Source organism: Petromyzon marinus (assembly GCF_048934315.1).
Source record: "Petromyzon marinus isolate PM22_M1 ecotype Great Lakes invasive population chromosome 69 unlocalized genomic scaffold, UKy_Petmar_22M1.pri1.0 chr69_unloc.1, whole genome shotgun sequence".
Taxonomy (NCBI): domain Eukaryota; kingdom Metazoa; phylum Chordata; class Hyperoartia; order Petromyzontiformes; family Petromyzontidae; genus Petromyzon; species Petromyzon marinus.
In genome coordinates this window covers 575,886-594,623 of record NW_027422601.1, presented here as the reverse complement: position 1 = coordinate 594,623, position 18,738 = coordinate 575,886, and the positions used below count along the sequence as shown (strand labels likewise).

At 50.6% G+C, this 18,738-nt stretch overlaps 1 protein-coding gene across 3 annotated transcripts in view; it reads right to left on the bottom strand.

The window, feature by feature from the left end:
- Positions 1 to 587: 587 nt before the first annotated feature.
- Positions 588 to 18,738, bottom strand: part of LOC116937593 (sorting nexin-16-like) — a 35,148-nt gene continuing 16,997 nt past the window's right edge. For all 3 annotated transcript variants that reach the window (XM_076058247.1, XM_076058248.1, XM_076058246.1), the window contains exons 5-8: positions 16,721 to 16,869; positions 15,014 to 15,083; positions 14,107 to 14,243; positions 588 to 4,117 (exon numbers count right to left, since the gene is read on the bottom strand). In XM_076058247.1, the coding sequence (XP_075914362.1) occupies positions 3,979 to 4,117; positions 14,107 to 14,243; positions 15,014 to 15,083; positions 16,721 to 16,869 (495 nt within the window). In that variant the 3' untranslated portion in view covers positions 588 to 3,978. The remainder of the gene's footprint in view (positions 4,118 to 14,106; positions 14,244 to 15,013; positions 15,084 to 16,720; positions 16,870 to 18,738) is intronic.

Genomic DNA, 18,738 nt, shown 5'->3' with positions numbered 1-18,738 from the left:
GGTGAGTGGGTGGATGGGTGAGTGGGTGGATGGGTGAGTGGGTGGGGTGGATGGGTGGGTGAGTAGGTGGGTGAGTGGGTGGATGGGTGAGTGGGTGGATGGGTGGGTGAGTGGGTGAGTGGATGGGTGAGTGGGTGGATGGGTGAGTGGGTGGGGTGAGTGGGTGGGGTGGATGGGTGGGTGAGTGGGTGAGTGGATGGGTGAGTGGATGGGTGAGTGGGTGAGTGGATGGGTGAGTGGGCGAGTGGGCGGGTGAGTGGATGGGTGAGTGGGTGAGTGGATGGGTGGATGGGCGAGTGGGCGGGTGAGTGGGTGAGTGGGGTGGGTGATCATCAACGTGGTGGTAATGTCTCTACCCTGCGTGTCCTCTACCCCACGTGTCTCAGCCTCACCACCACCGCCACCACCACCACCGCCACCACCGCCACCACCACCACCACCACCGCCGCCACCACTGCCACGTTCTATTCCCTGCTGGACCCTGCTGCTGTGTCTACCACGTGCGCCGGGCGCCATTGACGTCCTTCTCGACCGCGACTTCAACCAAGTTACTTCAATGAAGACGTTTTATATATATATAAAAAAACTCTTTTTTTTCCCACCAAGGAGTTTTATTCAGTCGATTATAATTGCCACCGCCCGCCACTCCCGCTGCTACTACTACTGCCGATTTGCGGCTGGGGTAGGGTAATCCGCCAGAGTAATCCGCCAGAGTAATCCGCGACGCCGTTAAGTAATCCGATTGCTTTCGAGGCCCGGTAGCGGCAGTTCGCGGACAGACAAAAACAAATTATGAAGCTACCGCGGAAATTGCGCTGCATGTGTCAGGTGGACACACGGGGTGGAGAGATGGGGAGAGATGATGGGGAGAGATGATGGGGGAGAGATGGCGAGAGAGATGGGGAGAGATGGGGAGAGAGATGTAGAGAGATGGGGAGACATGGAGGGAGATGGAGAGAGATGGGAGAGATGGGGAGAGAGATGGAGAGAGATGGGGAGAGATGATGGAGAGAGATGGGGAGAGATGGAGAGAGATGGAGAGAGATGGGGAGAGAGATGGGGAGAGATGGGGAGAGATGATGGAGAGAGATGGGGAGAGATGATGGGGGAGAGATGGAGAGAGATGGAGAGAGATTGGGGAGAGATGGGGAGAGAGATGGGGAGAGATGGGGAGAGATGATGGGGAGAGATGGGGAGAGATGGAGAGAGATGGGAGAGATGGGGAGAGAGATGGGGAGAGATGGGGAGAGATGGGGAGAGAGATGGGGAGAGATGGAGGGAGATGATGGGGGAGATGGAGAGAGATGGAGAGAGATGGGGAGAGATGGGGAGAGATGGAGAGAGATGGGGAGAGATGGGAGAGATGGAGAGAGAGATGGAGAGAGATGGAGAGAGATGGAGAGAGATGGAGAGAGAGATGGAGATGGGGAGAGATGATGGAGAGAGATGGAGAGAGATGGGGAGAGATGGGGGGAGAGATGGAGAGAGATGGGGAGAGATGGAGAGAGATGGAGAGAGATGATGGAGAGAGATGGGGAGAGAGATGGGGAGACATGGAGGGAGATGGAGAGAGATGGGGAGAGATTGGGGAGAGAGATGGGGAGAGAGATGGAGAGAGATGGGGAGAGATGATGGAGAGAGATGGAGAGAGATGGGGAGAGATGGGGAGAGAGATGGAGAGAGATGGGGAGAGATGGGGAGAGATGGAGAGAGATGGAGAGAGATGATGGAGAGAGATGGGGAGAGATGGAGAGAGATGGGGAGAGAGATGGAGAGAGATGGGGAGAGATGGAGAGAGATGGAGAGAGATGATGGAGAGAGATGGGGAGAGAGATGGGGAGACATGGAGGGAGATGGAGAGAGATGGGGAGAGATGGGGAGAGATTGGGGAGAGAGATGGGGAGAGAGATGGAGAGAGATGGGGAGAGATGATGGAGATGGAGAGAGATGGGGAGAGAGATGGAGAGAGATGGGGAGAGATGGAGAGAGATGGAGAGAGATGATGGAGAGAGATGGGGAGAGAGATGGGGAGACATAGAGGGAGATGGAGAGAGATGGGGAGAGATGGGGAGAGATGGGGGAGAGATGGACAGAGAGAGATGGACAGAGAGAGATGGACAGAGAGAGATGGACACAGAGATGGAGAGAGATGGACACAGAGAGATGGACACAGAGAGAGATGGACAGAGAGAGATGGGGAGAGATGGACACAGAGAGATGGAGATTACAGAGACAATGGAGAGGTTATTATGGCAGCTTTGATTAAAGGCGATGAGCCAAGCCAAGGCAGCAGCAACAACAACAACACAGGACAACTTAGACTCCACGCACAACCCACCACCACGGGGCCAGCACCACGGTGCGGGTAGTGGTTGTTTTTCCACTTGACACATCCGAACTGTGTCAGCACCACGGTACGGGGTAGTGGTTGTTTTTCCACTTGACACATCCGAACCGTGTCAGCACCACGGTACGGGGTAGTGGTTGTTTTTCCACTTGACACATCCGAACCGTGCCAGCACGGGGCCAGCACCACGGCACGGGTAGTGGTTGTTTTTCCACTTGACACATCCGAACCGTGCCAGCACGGGGCCAGCACCACGGTACGGGGTAGTGGTTGTTTTTCTACTTGCCACATCCGAACCATGCCAGCACAGGGCCAGCACCACGGTACGGGGTCGTGGTTGTTTTTCCACTTGCCACATCCGAACCGTGCCAGCACGGGGCCAGCACCACGGTACGGGGTCGTGGTTGTTTTTCCACTTGACACATCCGAACCGTGCCAGCACGGGGCCAGCACCACGGTACGGGGTCGTGGTTGTTTTTCCACTTGCCACATCCGAACCGTGCCAGCACGAGGCCAGCACCACGGTGTTTTTTTCCACTGGCCGGCAACCCGAAACCGTGCCAGCGCGGGGGGGGGGGAGGGGTGGGCGGAGTTTCCGGAGCAGTGTCAGGGGGCCTGGCTTGGCACGGTTCTGGAAAGGTAACAACCACGACAAAATGTAACAATAACAACAATAACAACAACAACAATAACAACAATAACGACAATAACAACAATAACAATGGGTCCTGGCTGTGATGATGTTCAGAATCACAGCCAGGAGTCGAACACAGGATTTGGCAGGATTCCTGCACGGCGATTGTTGTTGTGGTTGTTGTGGTTGTTGTGGTTGTTGTTGTGGTTGTTGTGGTTGTTGTGATTGTGGTGGTGGTTGTTGTGGTTGTTGTGGTTGTTGTTGTGGTTGTTGTGGTTGTTGTGGTGGTTGTTGTTGTGGTTGTTGTTGTGGTGGTTGTTGTGGTGGTTGTTGTGGTTGTTGTGTTTGCTGTAGTGGTTGTTGTGGTTGCTGTTGTTGTGGTTGTTGTGGTTGCTGTGGTGGTTGCGGTGGTGGTTGTTGTGGTTGATGTGGTGGTTGATGTGCTTGCTGTGGTCAGTGTGGTTGCTGTGGTTGTTGTTGTGGTTGTTGAGGTTGTGGTGCTTGTTGTATATTGTTGTGGTTGTTGTTGTGGTTGCTGTGGTGGTTGCTGTATATTGTTGTGGTTGTTGTTGTTGTGGTTGCTGTGGTGGTTGTTGTTGTGTTTGCTGTTGTGGTGCTTGTTGTAAATTGTTGTGGTTGTTGTTGCTGTGGTGGTTGCTGTTGTGGTTGTAGTTGTTGTGGTTGTTGTGGTGGTTGTAGTTGTTGTTGTGGTTGTTGTGGTGGTTGTAGTTGTTGTTGTTGTTGCTGTTGTGGTTGTTGTTGCTGTGTGCGCTGCTGTGGTTGTTGTTGCTGTTGTAGTTGTTGTTGCTGTGGTGGTTGTGGTTGTTGTTGTTGTATATTGTTGTGGTTGTTGTTGCTGTGTGCGCTGCTGTGGTGCTTGTTGTCGCGGCCGCTGTGGTGGCCGTTGTTGGTTGCCACAACAACAACAACCAACAACAACAACAACCAACAACAACAACCAACAACAACAACCAACAACAACAACAACAACGCAAATTCATCGCGACGCTCCCTCTGTGGTGGCGGTGGCGGGCGGCTGCACCGGACTCCCGCCACGAGGCGGCTCGTCCTCCGTCACCGCCGACGGCAATTCCACGGTGCTGTGGCCGGATGAACTGGCCGCCGCCTTCAATTCCCTGCGAGGGCCACAGAGGGGCAGAATTTGGAAACGCGATGTGAAGAGACTGAGACTCTGAGACACTGAGACACTGAGACTCTGAGACTCTGAGACACTGAGACACTGAGACACTGAGACTCTGAGACTCTGAGAGACTGAGACTCTGAGACTCTGAGACACTGAGACTCTGAGACACTGAGACACTGAGACTCTGAGACACTGAGACTCTGAGACCAGGTCTCTACTCTAGACACTGAGACTCTGAGACTCTGAGACACTGAGACTCTGAGACTCTGAGACACTGAGACTCTGAGACACTGAGACACTGAGACTCTGAGACACTGAGACACTGAGACTCTGAGACACTGAGACACTGAGACCCGGTCTCTACTCTAGACTCTGAGACACTGAGACACTGAGACCCGGTCTCTACTCTAGACTCTGAGACACTGAGACACTGAGACACTGTCTCTACTCTAGACACTGAGACACTGAGACTCTGAGACCTGGTCTCTACTCTAGACCCTGAGACACTGAGACACTGAGACTCTGTCTCTACTCTAGACACTGAGACACTGAGACACTGAGACTCTGAGAATCTGTCTCTACTCTAGACACTGAGACCCTGAGACACTGAGACACTGAGACCCTGAGACACTGAGACACTGAGACTCTGAGACACTGAGACCCGGTCTCTACTCTAGACACTGAGACACTGAGACACTGAGACTCTGAGACACTGAGACACTGAGACACTGAGACTCTGAGACACTGAGACTCTGAGACACTGAGACACTGAGACACTGAGACTCTGAGACACTGAGACACTGAGACACTGAGACACTGAGACTCTGAGACTCTGAGACTCTGAGACACTGAGACACTGAGACACTGAGACTCTGAGACACTGAGACTCTGAGACACTGAGACACTGAGACACTGAGACTCTGAGACTCTGAGACACTGAGACTCTGAGACACTGAGACCCGGTCTCTACTCTAGACTCTGAGACTCTGAGACACTGAGACACTGAGACACTGAGACACTGAGACCCGGTCTCTACTCTAGACTCTGAGACTCTGAGACACTGAGACACTGAGACACTGAGACACTGAGACCTGGTCTCTACTCTAGACACTGAGACCCGGTCTCTACTCTAGACACTGAGACACTGAGACCCTGAGACACTGAGACTCTGAGACACTGAGACTCTGAGAATCTGTCTCTACTCTAGACACTGAGACCCTGAGACACTGAGACACTGAGACCCTGAGACCCGGTCTCTACTCTAGACACTGAGACCCTGAGACACTGAGACCCTGAGACACTGAGACACTGAGACACTGAGACCTTGAGACACTGAGACTCTGAGACTCTGAGACACTGAGACTCTGAGACTCTGAGAATCTGTCTCTACTCTAGACACTGAGACCCTGAGACCCGGTCTCTACTCTAGACACTGAGACCCTGAGACACTGAGACACTGAGACACTGAGACTCTGAGACACTGAGACTCTGAGACCTTGAGACACTGAGACACTGAGACACTGAGACACTGAGACTCTGAGACACTGAGACCCGGTCTCTACTCTAGACACTGAGACCCTGAGACACTGAGACTCTGAGACACTGAGACACTGAGACCCTGAGACACTGAGACTCTGAGACTCTGAGACACTGAGACTCTGAGACTCTGAGACACTGAGACACTGAGACCTTGAGACACTGAGACCCGGAGACACTGAGACTCTGAGACACTGAGACTCTGAGACACTGAGACTCTGAGACACTGAGACCCTGAGACACTGAGACACTGAGACACTGAGACTCTGAGACACTGAGACACTGAGACACTGAGACTCTGTCTCTACTCTAGACACTGAGACACTGAGACCCGGTCTCTACTCTAGACAGTGAGACATTGAGACACTGAGACACTGAGACTCTGAGACTCTGAGTCCTGGTCTCTACTCTAGACACTGAGACTCTGAGACACTGAGACACTGAGACACTGAGACTCTGAGACTCTGAGACACTGAGACACTGAGACTCTGAGACTCTGAGACACTGAGACCCGGTCTCTACTCTAGACACTGAGACTCTGAGACACTGAGACCAGGTCTCTACTCTAGACACTGAGACACTGAGACCTGGTCTCTACTCTAGACACTGAGACACTGAGACCCGGTCTCTACTCTAGACACTGAGACACTGAGACCTGGTCTCTACTCTAGACACTGAGACACTGAGACCCGGTCTCTACTCTAGACTCTGAGACACTGAGACTCTGAGACACTGAGACACTGAGACTCTGAGACACTGAGACACTGAGACACTGAGACACTGAGACTCTGAGACACTGAGACCTTGAGACACTGTCTCTACTCTAGACACTGAGACTCTGAGACTCTGAGACCTGGTCTCTACTCTAGACACTGAGACCTGGTCTCTACTCTAGACACTGAGACCCGGTCTCTACTCTAGACTCTGAGACCCTGAGACACTGAGACACTGAGACTCTGAGACACTGAGACCCGGTCTCTACTCTAGACACTGAGACCTGGTCTCTACTCTAGACACTGAGACCCGGTCTCTACTCTAGACACTGAGACCTGGTCTCTACTCTAGACACTGAGACCCGGTCTCTACTCTAGACACTGAGACCCGGTCTCTACTCTAGACACTGAGACCCGGTCTCTACTCTAGACACTGAGACACTGAGACACTGAGACTCTGAGACACTGAGACACTGAGACCTGGTCTCTACTCTAGACACTGAGACCTTGAGACTCTGAGACACTGAGACTCTGAGACCCGGTCTCTACTCTAGACTCTGAGACTCTGAGACACTGAGACACTGAGACACTGTCTCTACTCTAGACACTGAGACACTGAGACTCTGAGACACTGAGACACTGAGACTCTGAGACACTGAGACTCTGAGACACTGAGACACTGAGACTCTGAGACTCTGAGACCTGGTCTCTACTCTAGACACTGAGACCTGGTCTCTACGCTAGACACTGAGACACTGAGACACTGAGACTCTGAGACTCTGAGACCTTGAGACACTGAGACTCTGAGACTCTGAGACACTGAGACTCTGAGACTCTGAGATACTGAGACACTGAGACACTGAGACTCTGAGACACTGAGACACTGAGACCTGGTCTCTACTCTAGACACTGAGACCCGGTCTCTACTCTAGACACTGAGACACTGAGACCCTGAGACACTGAGACTCTGAGACACTGAGACTCTGAGAATCTGTCTCTACTCTAGACACTGAGACTCTGAGACACTGAGACACTGAGACCCTGAGACCCGGTCTCTACTCTAGACACTGAGACACTGAGACACTGAGACCCTGAGACACTGAGACACTGAGACACTGAGACTCTGAGACACTGAGACTCTGAGACCTTGAGACACTGAGACTCTGAGACTCTGAGACACTGAGACTCTGAGACTCTGAGAATCTGTCTCTACTCTAGACACTGAGACCCTGAGACCCGGTCTCTACTCTAGACACTGAGACCCTGAGACACTGAGACTCTGAGACACTGAGACACTGAGACCCTGAGACACTGAGACTCTGAGACTCTGAGACACTGAGACTCTGAGACTCTGAGACACTGAGACACTGAGACCTTGAGACACTGAGACCCGGAGACACTGAGACTCTGAGACACTGAGACACTGAGACTCTGAGACACTGAGACCCTGAGACACTGAGACACTGAGACACTGAGACTCTGAGACACTGAGACACTGAGACACTGAGACTCTGTCTCTACTCTAGACACTGAGACACTGAGACCTTGAGACCTGGTCTCTACTCTAGACTCTGAGACACTGAGACACTGAGACCCGGTCTCTACTCTAGACACTGAGACTCTGAGACACTGAGACACTGAGACACTGAGACACTGAGACACTGAGACTCTGAGACACTGAGACTCTGAGACACTGAGACACTGAGACTCTGAGACTCTGAGACACTGAGACTCTGAGACACAGTCTCTACTCTAGACACTAAGACTCTGAGACTCTGAGACCTGGTCTCTACTCTAGACACTAAGACTCTGAGACACTGAGACCTGGTCTCTACTCTAGACACTGAGACACTGAGACCCGGTCTCTACTCTAGACAGTGAGACATTGAGACACTGAGACACTGAGACTCTGAGACTCTGAGTCCTGGTCTCTACTCTAGACACTGAGACTCTGAGACACTGAGACACTGAGACACTGAGACTCTGAGACTCTGAGACACTGAGACACTGAGACTCTGAGACTCTGAGACTCTAAGACCCTGAGACACTGAGACTCTGAGACTCTGAGACACTGAGACCCGGTCTCTACTCTAGACACTGAGACTCTGAGACACTGAGACCAGGTCTCTACTCTAGACACTGAGACACTGAGACCTGGTCTCTACTCTAGACACTGAGACACTGAGACCCGGTCTCTACTCTAGACACTGAGACACTGAGACCTGGTCTCTACTCTAGACACTGAGACACTGAGACCCGGTCTCTACTCTAGACTCTGAGACACTGAGACTCTGAGACACTGAGACACTGAGACTCTGAGACACTGAGACACTGAGACACTGAGACACTGAGACTCTGAGACACTGAGACCTTGAGACACTGTCTCTACTCTAGACACTGAGACTCTGAGACTCTGAGACCTGGTCTCTACTCTAGACACTGAGACCTGGTCTCTACTCTAGACACTGAGACCCGGTCTCTACTCTAGACTCTGAGACCCTGAGACACTGAGACACTGAGACTCTGAGACACTGAGACCCGGTCTCTACTCTAGACACTGAGACCTGGTCTCTACTCTAGACACTGAGACCCGGTCTCTACTCTAGACACTGAGACCTGGTCTCTACTCTAGACACTGAGACCCGGTCTCTACTCTAGACACTGAGACCCGGTCTCTACTCTAGACACTGAGACCCGGTCTCTACTCTAGACACTGAGACACTGAGACACTGAGACTCTGAGACACTGAGACACTGAGACCTGGTCTCTACTCTAGACACTGAGACCTTGAGACTCTGAGACACTGAGACTCTGAGACCCGGTCTCTACTCTAGACTCTGAGACTCTGAGACACTGAGACACTGAGACACTGTCTCTACTCTAGACACTGAGACACTGAGACTCTGAGACACTGAGACACTGAGACTCTGAGACACTGAGACTCTGAGACACTGAGACACTGAGACTCTGAGACTCTGAGACCTGGTCTCTACTCTAGACACTGAGACCTGGTCTCTACGCTAGACACTGAGACACTGAGACACTGAGACTCTGAGACTCTGAGACCTTGAGACACTGAGACTCTGAGACTCTGAGACACTGAGACTCTGAGACTCTGAGATACTGAGACACTGAGACACTGAGACTCTGAGACACTGAGACACTGAGACACTGAGACCTTGAGACACTGAGACACTGAGACACTGAGACCTTGAGACTCTGAGACACTGAGACCCGGTCTCTACTCTAGACACTGAGACTCTGAGACTCTGAGACACTGAGACACTGAGACTCTGAGACACTGAGACACTGAGACTCTGAGACCCTGAGACACTGAGACTCTGAGACTCTAAGACCCTGAGACACTGAGACACTGAGACTCTGAGACTCTGAGACACTGAGACCCGGTCTCTACTCTAGACACTGAGACTCTGAGACACTGAGACTCTGAGACACTGAGACCAGGTCTCTACTCTAGACACTGAGACACTGAGACCTGGTCTCTACTCTAGACACTGAGACACTGAGACCTGGTCTCTACTCTAGACACTGAGACACTGAGACCCGGTCTCTACTCTAGACACTGAGACACTGAGACCTGGTCTCTACTCTAGACACTGAGACACTGAGACCCGGTCTCTACTCTAGACTCTGAGACACTGAGACTCTGAGACACTGAGACACTGAGACTCTGAGACACTGAGACACTGAGACACTGAGACACTGAGACACTGAGACTCTGAGACACTGAGACCTTGAGACACTGTCTCTACTCTAGACACTGAGACTCTGAGACTCTGAGACCTGGTCTCTACTCTAGACACTGAGACCTGGTCTCTACTCTAGACACTGAGACCCGGTCTCTACTCTAGACTCTGAGACCCTGAGACACTGAGACACTGAGACTCTGAGACACTGAGACCCGGTCTCTACTCTAGACACTGAGACCTGGTCTCTACTCTAGACACTGAGACCCGGTCTCTACTCTAGACACTGAGACCTGGTCTCTACTCTAGACACTGAGACCCGGTCTCTACTCTAGACACTGAGACCCGGTCTCTACTCTAGACACTGAGACCCGGTCTCTACTCTAGAGACTGAGACACTGAGACTCTGAGACACTGAGACACTGAGACCTGGTCTCTACTCTAGACACTGAGACCTTGAGACTCTGAGACACTGAGACTCTGAGACCCGGTCTCTACTCTAGACTCTGAGACTCTGAGACACTGAGACACTGAGACACTGTCTCTACTCTAGACACTGAGACACTGAGACTCTGAGACACTGAGACACTGAGACTCTGAGACACTGAGACTCTGAGACACTGAGACACTGAGACTCTGAGACTCTGAGACCTGGTCTCTACTCTAGACACTGAGACCTGGTCTCTACGCTAGACACTGAGACACTGAGACACTGAGACTCTGAGACTCTGAGACCTTGAGACACTGAGACTCTGAGACTCTGAGACACTGAGACTCTGAGACTCTGAGATACTGAGACACTGAGACACTGAGACTCTGAGACACTGAGACACTGAGACACTGAGACACTGAGACCTTGAGACACTGAGACTCTGAGACTCTGAGACACTGAGACTCTGAGACTCTGAGATACTGAGACACTGAGACACTGAGACTCTGAGACACTGAGACTCTGAGACTCTGAGATACTGAGACACTGAGACACTGAGACACTGAGACACTGAGACACTGAGACACTGAGACACTGAGACTCTGAGACACTGAGACACTGAGACACTGAGACACTGAGACACTGAGACCCTGAGACACTGAGACTCTGAGACACTGAGACACTGAGACACTGAGACCCTGAGACACTGAGACACTGAGACCTGGTCTCTACGCTAGACACTGAGACACTGAGACCCTGTCTCTACTCTAGACACTGAGACACTGAGACCTTGAGACCTGGTCTCTACTCTAGACACTGACCCTGAGAGCCGGTCTCTACTCTAGACACTGAGACACTGAGACACTGAGACCTTGAGACACTGAGACACTGAGACCTGGTCTCTACTCTAGACTCTGAGACACTGAGACCTGGTCTCTACTCTAGACACTGAGACTCTGAGACACTGAGACACTGAGACCTGGTCTCTACTCTAGACTCTGAGACACTGAGACCTGGTCTCTACTCTAGACACTGAGACACTGAGACCTGGTCTCTACTCTAGACACTGAGACACTGAGACCTTGAGACACTGAGACACTGAGACCCTGAGACACTGAGACACTGAGACTCTGAGACACTGAGACACTGAGACTCTGAGACACTGAGACACTGTCTCTACTCTAGACACTGAGACACTGAGACCTGGTCTCTACTCTAGACACTGAGACACTGAGACCTTGAGACACTGAGACCCTGAGACACTGAGACTCTGAGACACTGAGACACTGAGACTCTGAGACACTGAGACCTGGTCTCTACTCTAGACACTCAGACACTGAGACCCGGTCTCTACTCTAGACACTGAGACACTGAGACCCTGAGACACTGAGACTCTGAGACCCTGAGACACTGAGACTCTGAGACTCTGAGACACTGAGACTCTGAGACACTGAGACACTGAGACCCGGTCTCTACTCTAGACACTGAGACTCTGAGACACTGAGACACTGAGACCCGGTCTCTACTCTAGACACTGAGACTCTGAGACACTGAGACACTGAGACCCTGAGACACTGAGACACTGAGACCTGGTCTCTACGCTAGACACTGAGACACTGAGACCCTGTCTCTACTCTAGACACTGAGACACTGAGACCTTGAGACCTGGTCTCTACTCTAGACACTGACCCTGAGAGCCGGTCTCTACTCTAGACACTGAGACACTGAGACACTGAGACCTTGAGACACTGAGACACTGAGACCTGGTCTCTACACTAGACACTGAGACACTGAGACCTGGTCTCTACTCTAGACACTGAGACACTGAGACCTTGAGACACTGAGACACTGAGACACTGAGACCCTGAGACACTGAGACACTGAGACTCTGAGACACTGAGACACTGAGACTCTGAGACACTGAGACACTGTCTCTACTCTAGACACTGAGACACTGAGACCTGGTCTCTACTCTAGACACTGAGACACTGAGACCTTGAGACACTGAGACACTGAGACCCTGAGACACTGAGACACTGAGACTCTGAGACTCTGAGACACTGAGACACTGAGACCTGGTCTCTACGCTAGACACTGAGACACTGAGACCTGGTCTCTACTCTAGACACTGAGACACTGAGACCTGGTCTCTACTCTAGACACTGAGACACTGAGACCTTGAGACACTGAGACACTGAGACCCTGAGACACTGAGACACTGAGACTCTGAGACACTGAGACACTGAGACTCTGAGACACTGAGACACTGTCTCTACTCTAGACACTGAGACACTGAGACCTGGTCTCTACTCTAGACACTGAGACACTGAGACCTTGAGACACTGAGACACTGAGACCCTGAGACACTGAGACACTGAGACTCTGAGACACTGAGACACTGAGACTCTGAGACACTGAGACTCTGAGACACTGAGACACTGAGACACTGAAACCTTGAGACACTGAGACACTGAGACCCTGAGACCTTGCGACTCTGAGACACTGAGACACTGAGACCTGGTCTCTAGGCTCTGAGACTCTGAGACACTGAGACACTGAGACCTGGTCTCTACTCTAGACACTGAGACCCTGAGACACTGAGACTCTGAGACACTGAGACACTGAGACCTTGAGACACTGAGACACTGAGACACTGAGACCTGGTCTCTACTCTAGACACTGAGACACTGAGACTCTGAGACACTGAGACACTGAGACACTGAGACTCTGAGACACTGAGACCTGGTCTCTACTCTAGACACTGAGACACTGAGACACTGAGACCCTGAGACACTGAGACTCTGAGACACTGAGACACTGAGACACTGAGACCCTGAGACACTGAGACTCTGAGACACTGAGACACTGAGACCTGGTCTCTACTCTAGACACTGAGACACTGAGACACTGAGACCCTGAGACACTGAGACTCTGAGACACTGAGACACTGAGACCTGGTCTCTACTCTAGACACTGAGACCCTGAGACCTTGAGACACTGAGACTCTAAGACACTGAGACTCTGAGACACTGAGACCCTGAGACACTGAGACTCTGAGACACTGAGACACTGAGACACTGAGACTTTGAGACACTGAGACTCTAAGACACTGAGACTCTGAGACACTGAGACTCTGAGACTCTGAGACACTGAGACTCTGAGACACTGAGACACTGAGACACTGAGACTTTGAGACCCTGAGACACTGAGACTCTGAGACACCGAGACCCGGTCTCTACTCTAGACACTGAGACCCTGAGACCTTGAGACACTGAGACTCTGAGACACTGAGACACTGAGATCCGGTCTCTACTCTAGACACTGAGAACCTGAGACCCGGTCTCTACTCTAGACACTAAGACCCTGAGACACTGAGACCTGGTCTCTAGACACTGAGACACTGAGACCCTGAGACACTGAGACACTGAGACTTTGAGACACTGAGACACTGAGACTCTGAGACCCTGAGACACTGAGACCCTGAGACCTGGTCTCTACTCTAGACACTGAGACCCTGAGACCTGGTCTCTACTCTAGACACTGAGACACTGAGACCCTGAGACCTGGTCTCCAGACACTGAGACCACGTGGTCACCTGATCTCTCTCTCCAGGGCTTCGATGCACGTGTGGCTCTTCAGCAAGTCGGCCCGTAGCTGAGCCGTCTGCTGATGGCCCTCGGCGAGCTCCTTGAGGAGCCGGAAGTTCGCCTCTTCAAGACTCTCGCAGAACGCCTGTGGAGCAACAGCAACGATCAACAACCAACAACAACAACAATCAACAACAACCACAGCCATCAGCAAAAAAATCAACAGCAACAACAGTCATCAACAACCACTACCAACAACAACAACAACAACCATCGACAACGACCAACAACAACAATCAGCAACGACCACTACCAACAACAACAACAACCATCGACAACAACCAACAACAACAATCAGCAACGACCACGGCCATCAGCAAAAAATCAACAGCAACAACAGTCATCAACAACCACTACCAACAACAACAAAAACCATCAACAACAACAACAGACATCACCAACAACCACAGCCTTCAGCAAAAATCAACAGCAACAACAACCACCACAACCATCAACAACAACCACCATCAACAACCAGAACCACCATCAACAACCACAACCAACTACGTGATTGTTGTTGGTTCTTGTGGTTATTGTCGTGATTGTTGTTGTGGTTGTTGTTGTGGGTATTGTTGTGGTTGTTGTGGGTATTGCTGTGGTTATTGTTGTTGTAGTGGTTGTTGTTATCGATTTTGTTGTAGTTGTTATTGTTGGTTTTTTGTGGTTGTTGTTTTTGTGGCTGTTATTGTTGTGGTTGTGGCTGCGGTGGTGATTGTGGTTATTGTTGTGGTGGTGATTGTGGTTGTTATTGTTGTGGTTGGTGTTGCTTTTGTTTGTAGTTGTTGTTTTTGTGGTTGTTGTGGTGGTTATGGTGGTGGTTGTTGTTGCTGTTGTGGTTGTTGTTGTTGTTGTTACCCGGCTCTCCTCGAGGCTGTCGAAGGGGCCCGGGGAGTCATCGAGGCACAGGAACTCCCTCACGGGGATACTGACACAGACACACACAAACAGTCTCACACACAGATACACACACACAGACACACACACACACACAGACACACACACACAGACACACACACACACAGACATACACAGACACACAGACATATACACACAGACACACACAGACACACACACACAGACACACACAGACACACACACACAGATACACAGACAGACACACACAGACATACACATACACACCATCACACTCCTCAGCAGGGCCACCACCACCGCCACCACCACCATACTCACCATCACCACCACCATGCTCACCAACACCATGCTCACCACCACCACACTCACCACCACCACACTCACCACCACCACGCTCACCACCACCACCACACTCATCACCACCACACTCACCACCACCACCACCACCAGCACGCTCACAACCACCACACTCACCACCACACTCACCGCCACCACCACCACCATCACCACGTTCAACACCACCACGCTCACCACCATCACCACGTTCAACACCACCACGCTCACCACCACCATGCTCACCACCACCACCAGCACGCTCACCACCACCACCAACCACACTCACCACCACCACCACCACACTCACCACCACCACCACCAACACGCTCACCACCACCACCACCAACTCACAACCACCAGCACGCTCACCACCACCACCACCACCACCACCACCACCACCACACTCACCACCACCACCACCATGCTCACCACGCTCACCACCACCACACTCACCACCACAATCACCACCACCACACGCAGCACCACCACACTCACCACCACCACGCTCACCACCACCACCACACTCACCACCACGCTCACCAGCAGCAGCACGCTCACCACCACCACCACACTCACCACCACCAGCACACTCACCACCACCACACTCACCACCACACTCACCACCACCACCACACTCACCACCACCACCACACTCACCACCACCACCACACTCACCACCACCACACTCACCACCACCACCACACTCACCACGCTCACCACCACCACACTCACCACCACCACCACAATCACCACCACCACCACCACACTCAGCACCACCACACTCACCACCACCACGCTCACCACCACCACACTCGCCACCACGCTCACCAGCAGCAGCACGCTCACCACCACCACCACACTCACCACCACCAGCACACTCACCACCACCACACTCACCACCACACTCACCACCACCACACTCACCACCACCACCACACTCACCACCACCACCACCACACTCACCACCACCACACTCACCACCACCACCACACTCACCACCACCACACTCACCACCACCACCACACTCACCACCACCACCACACTCACCACCACCACCACCACCACACTCACCACCACCACCACACTCACCACCACACTCACCACCACACTCACCACCACACTCACCACCACCACACTCACCACCACCCTCACCACCACACTCACCACCGCGCTCACCACCACCACACTCACCACCACCACACTCACCACCGCACTCACCACCACACTCACCACCACCATTACACTCACCACCACCACCACACTCACCACCACCACCACCACCACACTCACCACCACACTCACCACCACACTCACCACCACCACACTCACCACCACACTCACCACCACACTCACCAGTTGGCCACGTCCTGGTGAGCGACGAGGTTCTGCAGGAAGGCGGCCAGGCCCAGAGACCTCTCCTCCAGGAACTCCGCCTCAAAGTTGTCCTTGAACCAACGCTTGGGCGGCAACGCCAGGCGGAAACCAGGGAACATCTCGCGTAGCTACGGGGACGTCAACAACAACAACAATAACGTCAACAACGTCAACAACGTCAACAGTAACATCAACAATAACATTAACAATAACATCAACAATAACGTCAACAATAACATCATCAGTAGAGACATCAACAACGTCAACAATAACATCAACAACGTCAACAATAACATCAACAACGTCAACAATAACATCATCAGTAGAGACATCAACATTAACATCAACAACATCAACAATAACATCAACAACATCAACAATAACATCATCAGTAGAGACATCAACAATAACATCAACAACGTCAACAATAACATCAACAACGTCAACAATAACATCATCAGTAGAGACATCAACAACGTCAACAATAACATCATCAGTAGAGACATCAAAAGTAACATCAACAGCGTCAATAGTAACATCAACGTCAACAATAACATCAACAACGTCAACAAAAACATCATCAGTAGAGACATCAACAACGTCAACAATAACATCATCAGTAGAGACATCAAAGGTAACATCAACAGCGTCAATAGTAACATCAACGTCAACAATAACATCAACAACGTCAACAATAACGTCAACAACATCAACAACGTCAACAATAACATCATCAGTAGAGACATCAACAACAACATCAACAACGTCAACAATAACATCATCAGTAGAGACATCAACAATAACATCAACAACATCAACAATAACATCAACAACATCAACAATAACATCAACAACGTCAACAATAACATCATCAGTAGAGACATCAACAATAACATCAACAACGTCAACAATAACGTCAACAACATCAACAATAACATCATCAGTAGAGACATCAACAATAACATACACAACATCAACAATAACATCAACAACGTCAACAATAACATCAACAACGTCAACAATAACATCATCAGTAGAGACATCAACAACGTCAACAATAACATCAACAACGTCAACAATATATTCTTAGCTCTTTCGGTAAAGTCACGTTAAAGGGAAACAATCAAATCATAAAATATATATAAAACAATAAAAATTCTCACGACGTTTCGACCATAACACAAACGGTAATCATCAGGTGTGAAAAACCAACGGCAAGAAGCATTTGAAAGAAGTGGCGGTTTGCGTTTATTTAGTTATTTGTAAACTGTGTTTGTATTAATTTATAAAAACCGTCAGCGCCACGCGCAACGATTTGTCAGTTTATTTAGAAGGACGAGTCCATCTATGTTCTGAAAAGAGGATGGGGGAGACGAAAAATTTAATGTATGCTGTCTGAAAGCCACCGTAAGCGTGAACAATCAATGAAGACCTGAAATGGTTTATGAAATCCTTCCAATGATTGCTAAGCCAATCATTTTTATATTTATTTTATTGTTTCCCTTTAACGTGACTTTACCGAAAGAGCTAAGAATATGAATTACTGCAGTCACGAAAGCTTTAAATCAAAACGTCAACAATAACATCATCAGCAGAGACATCAACAATAACATCAACAATAGCATCATCAGTAAAGACGTCAACAATAACATCAACAACGTCAACAATAACATCATCAGTAGAGACATCAACAATAACATCAACAACGTCAACAATAACATCAACAACGTCAACAATAACATCAACAACGTCAACAATGACATCAGCAGTAGAGACATCAACAATAACATCAACAACGTCAACAGTAACATCAACGTCAACAATAACATCAACAACGTCAACAATAACATCAACAACGTCAACAATAACATCAACAACGTCAACAATGACATCAGCAGTAGAGACATCAACAATAACATCAACAACGTCAACAGTAACATCAACGTCAACAATAACATCAACAACGTCAACAATAACATCAACGTCAACAATAACAT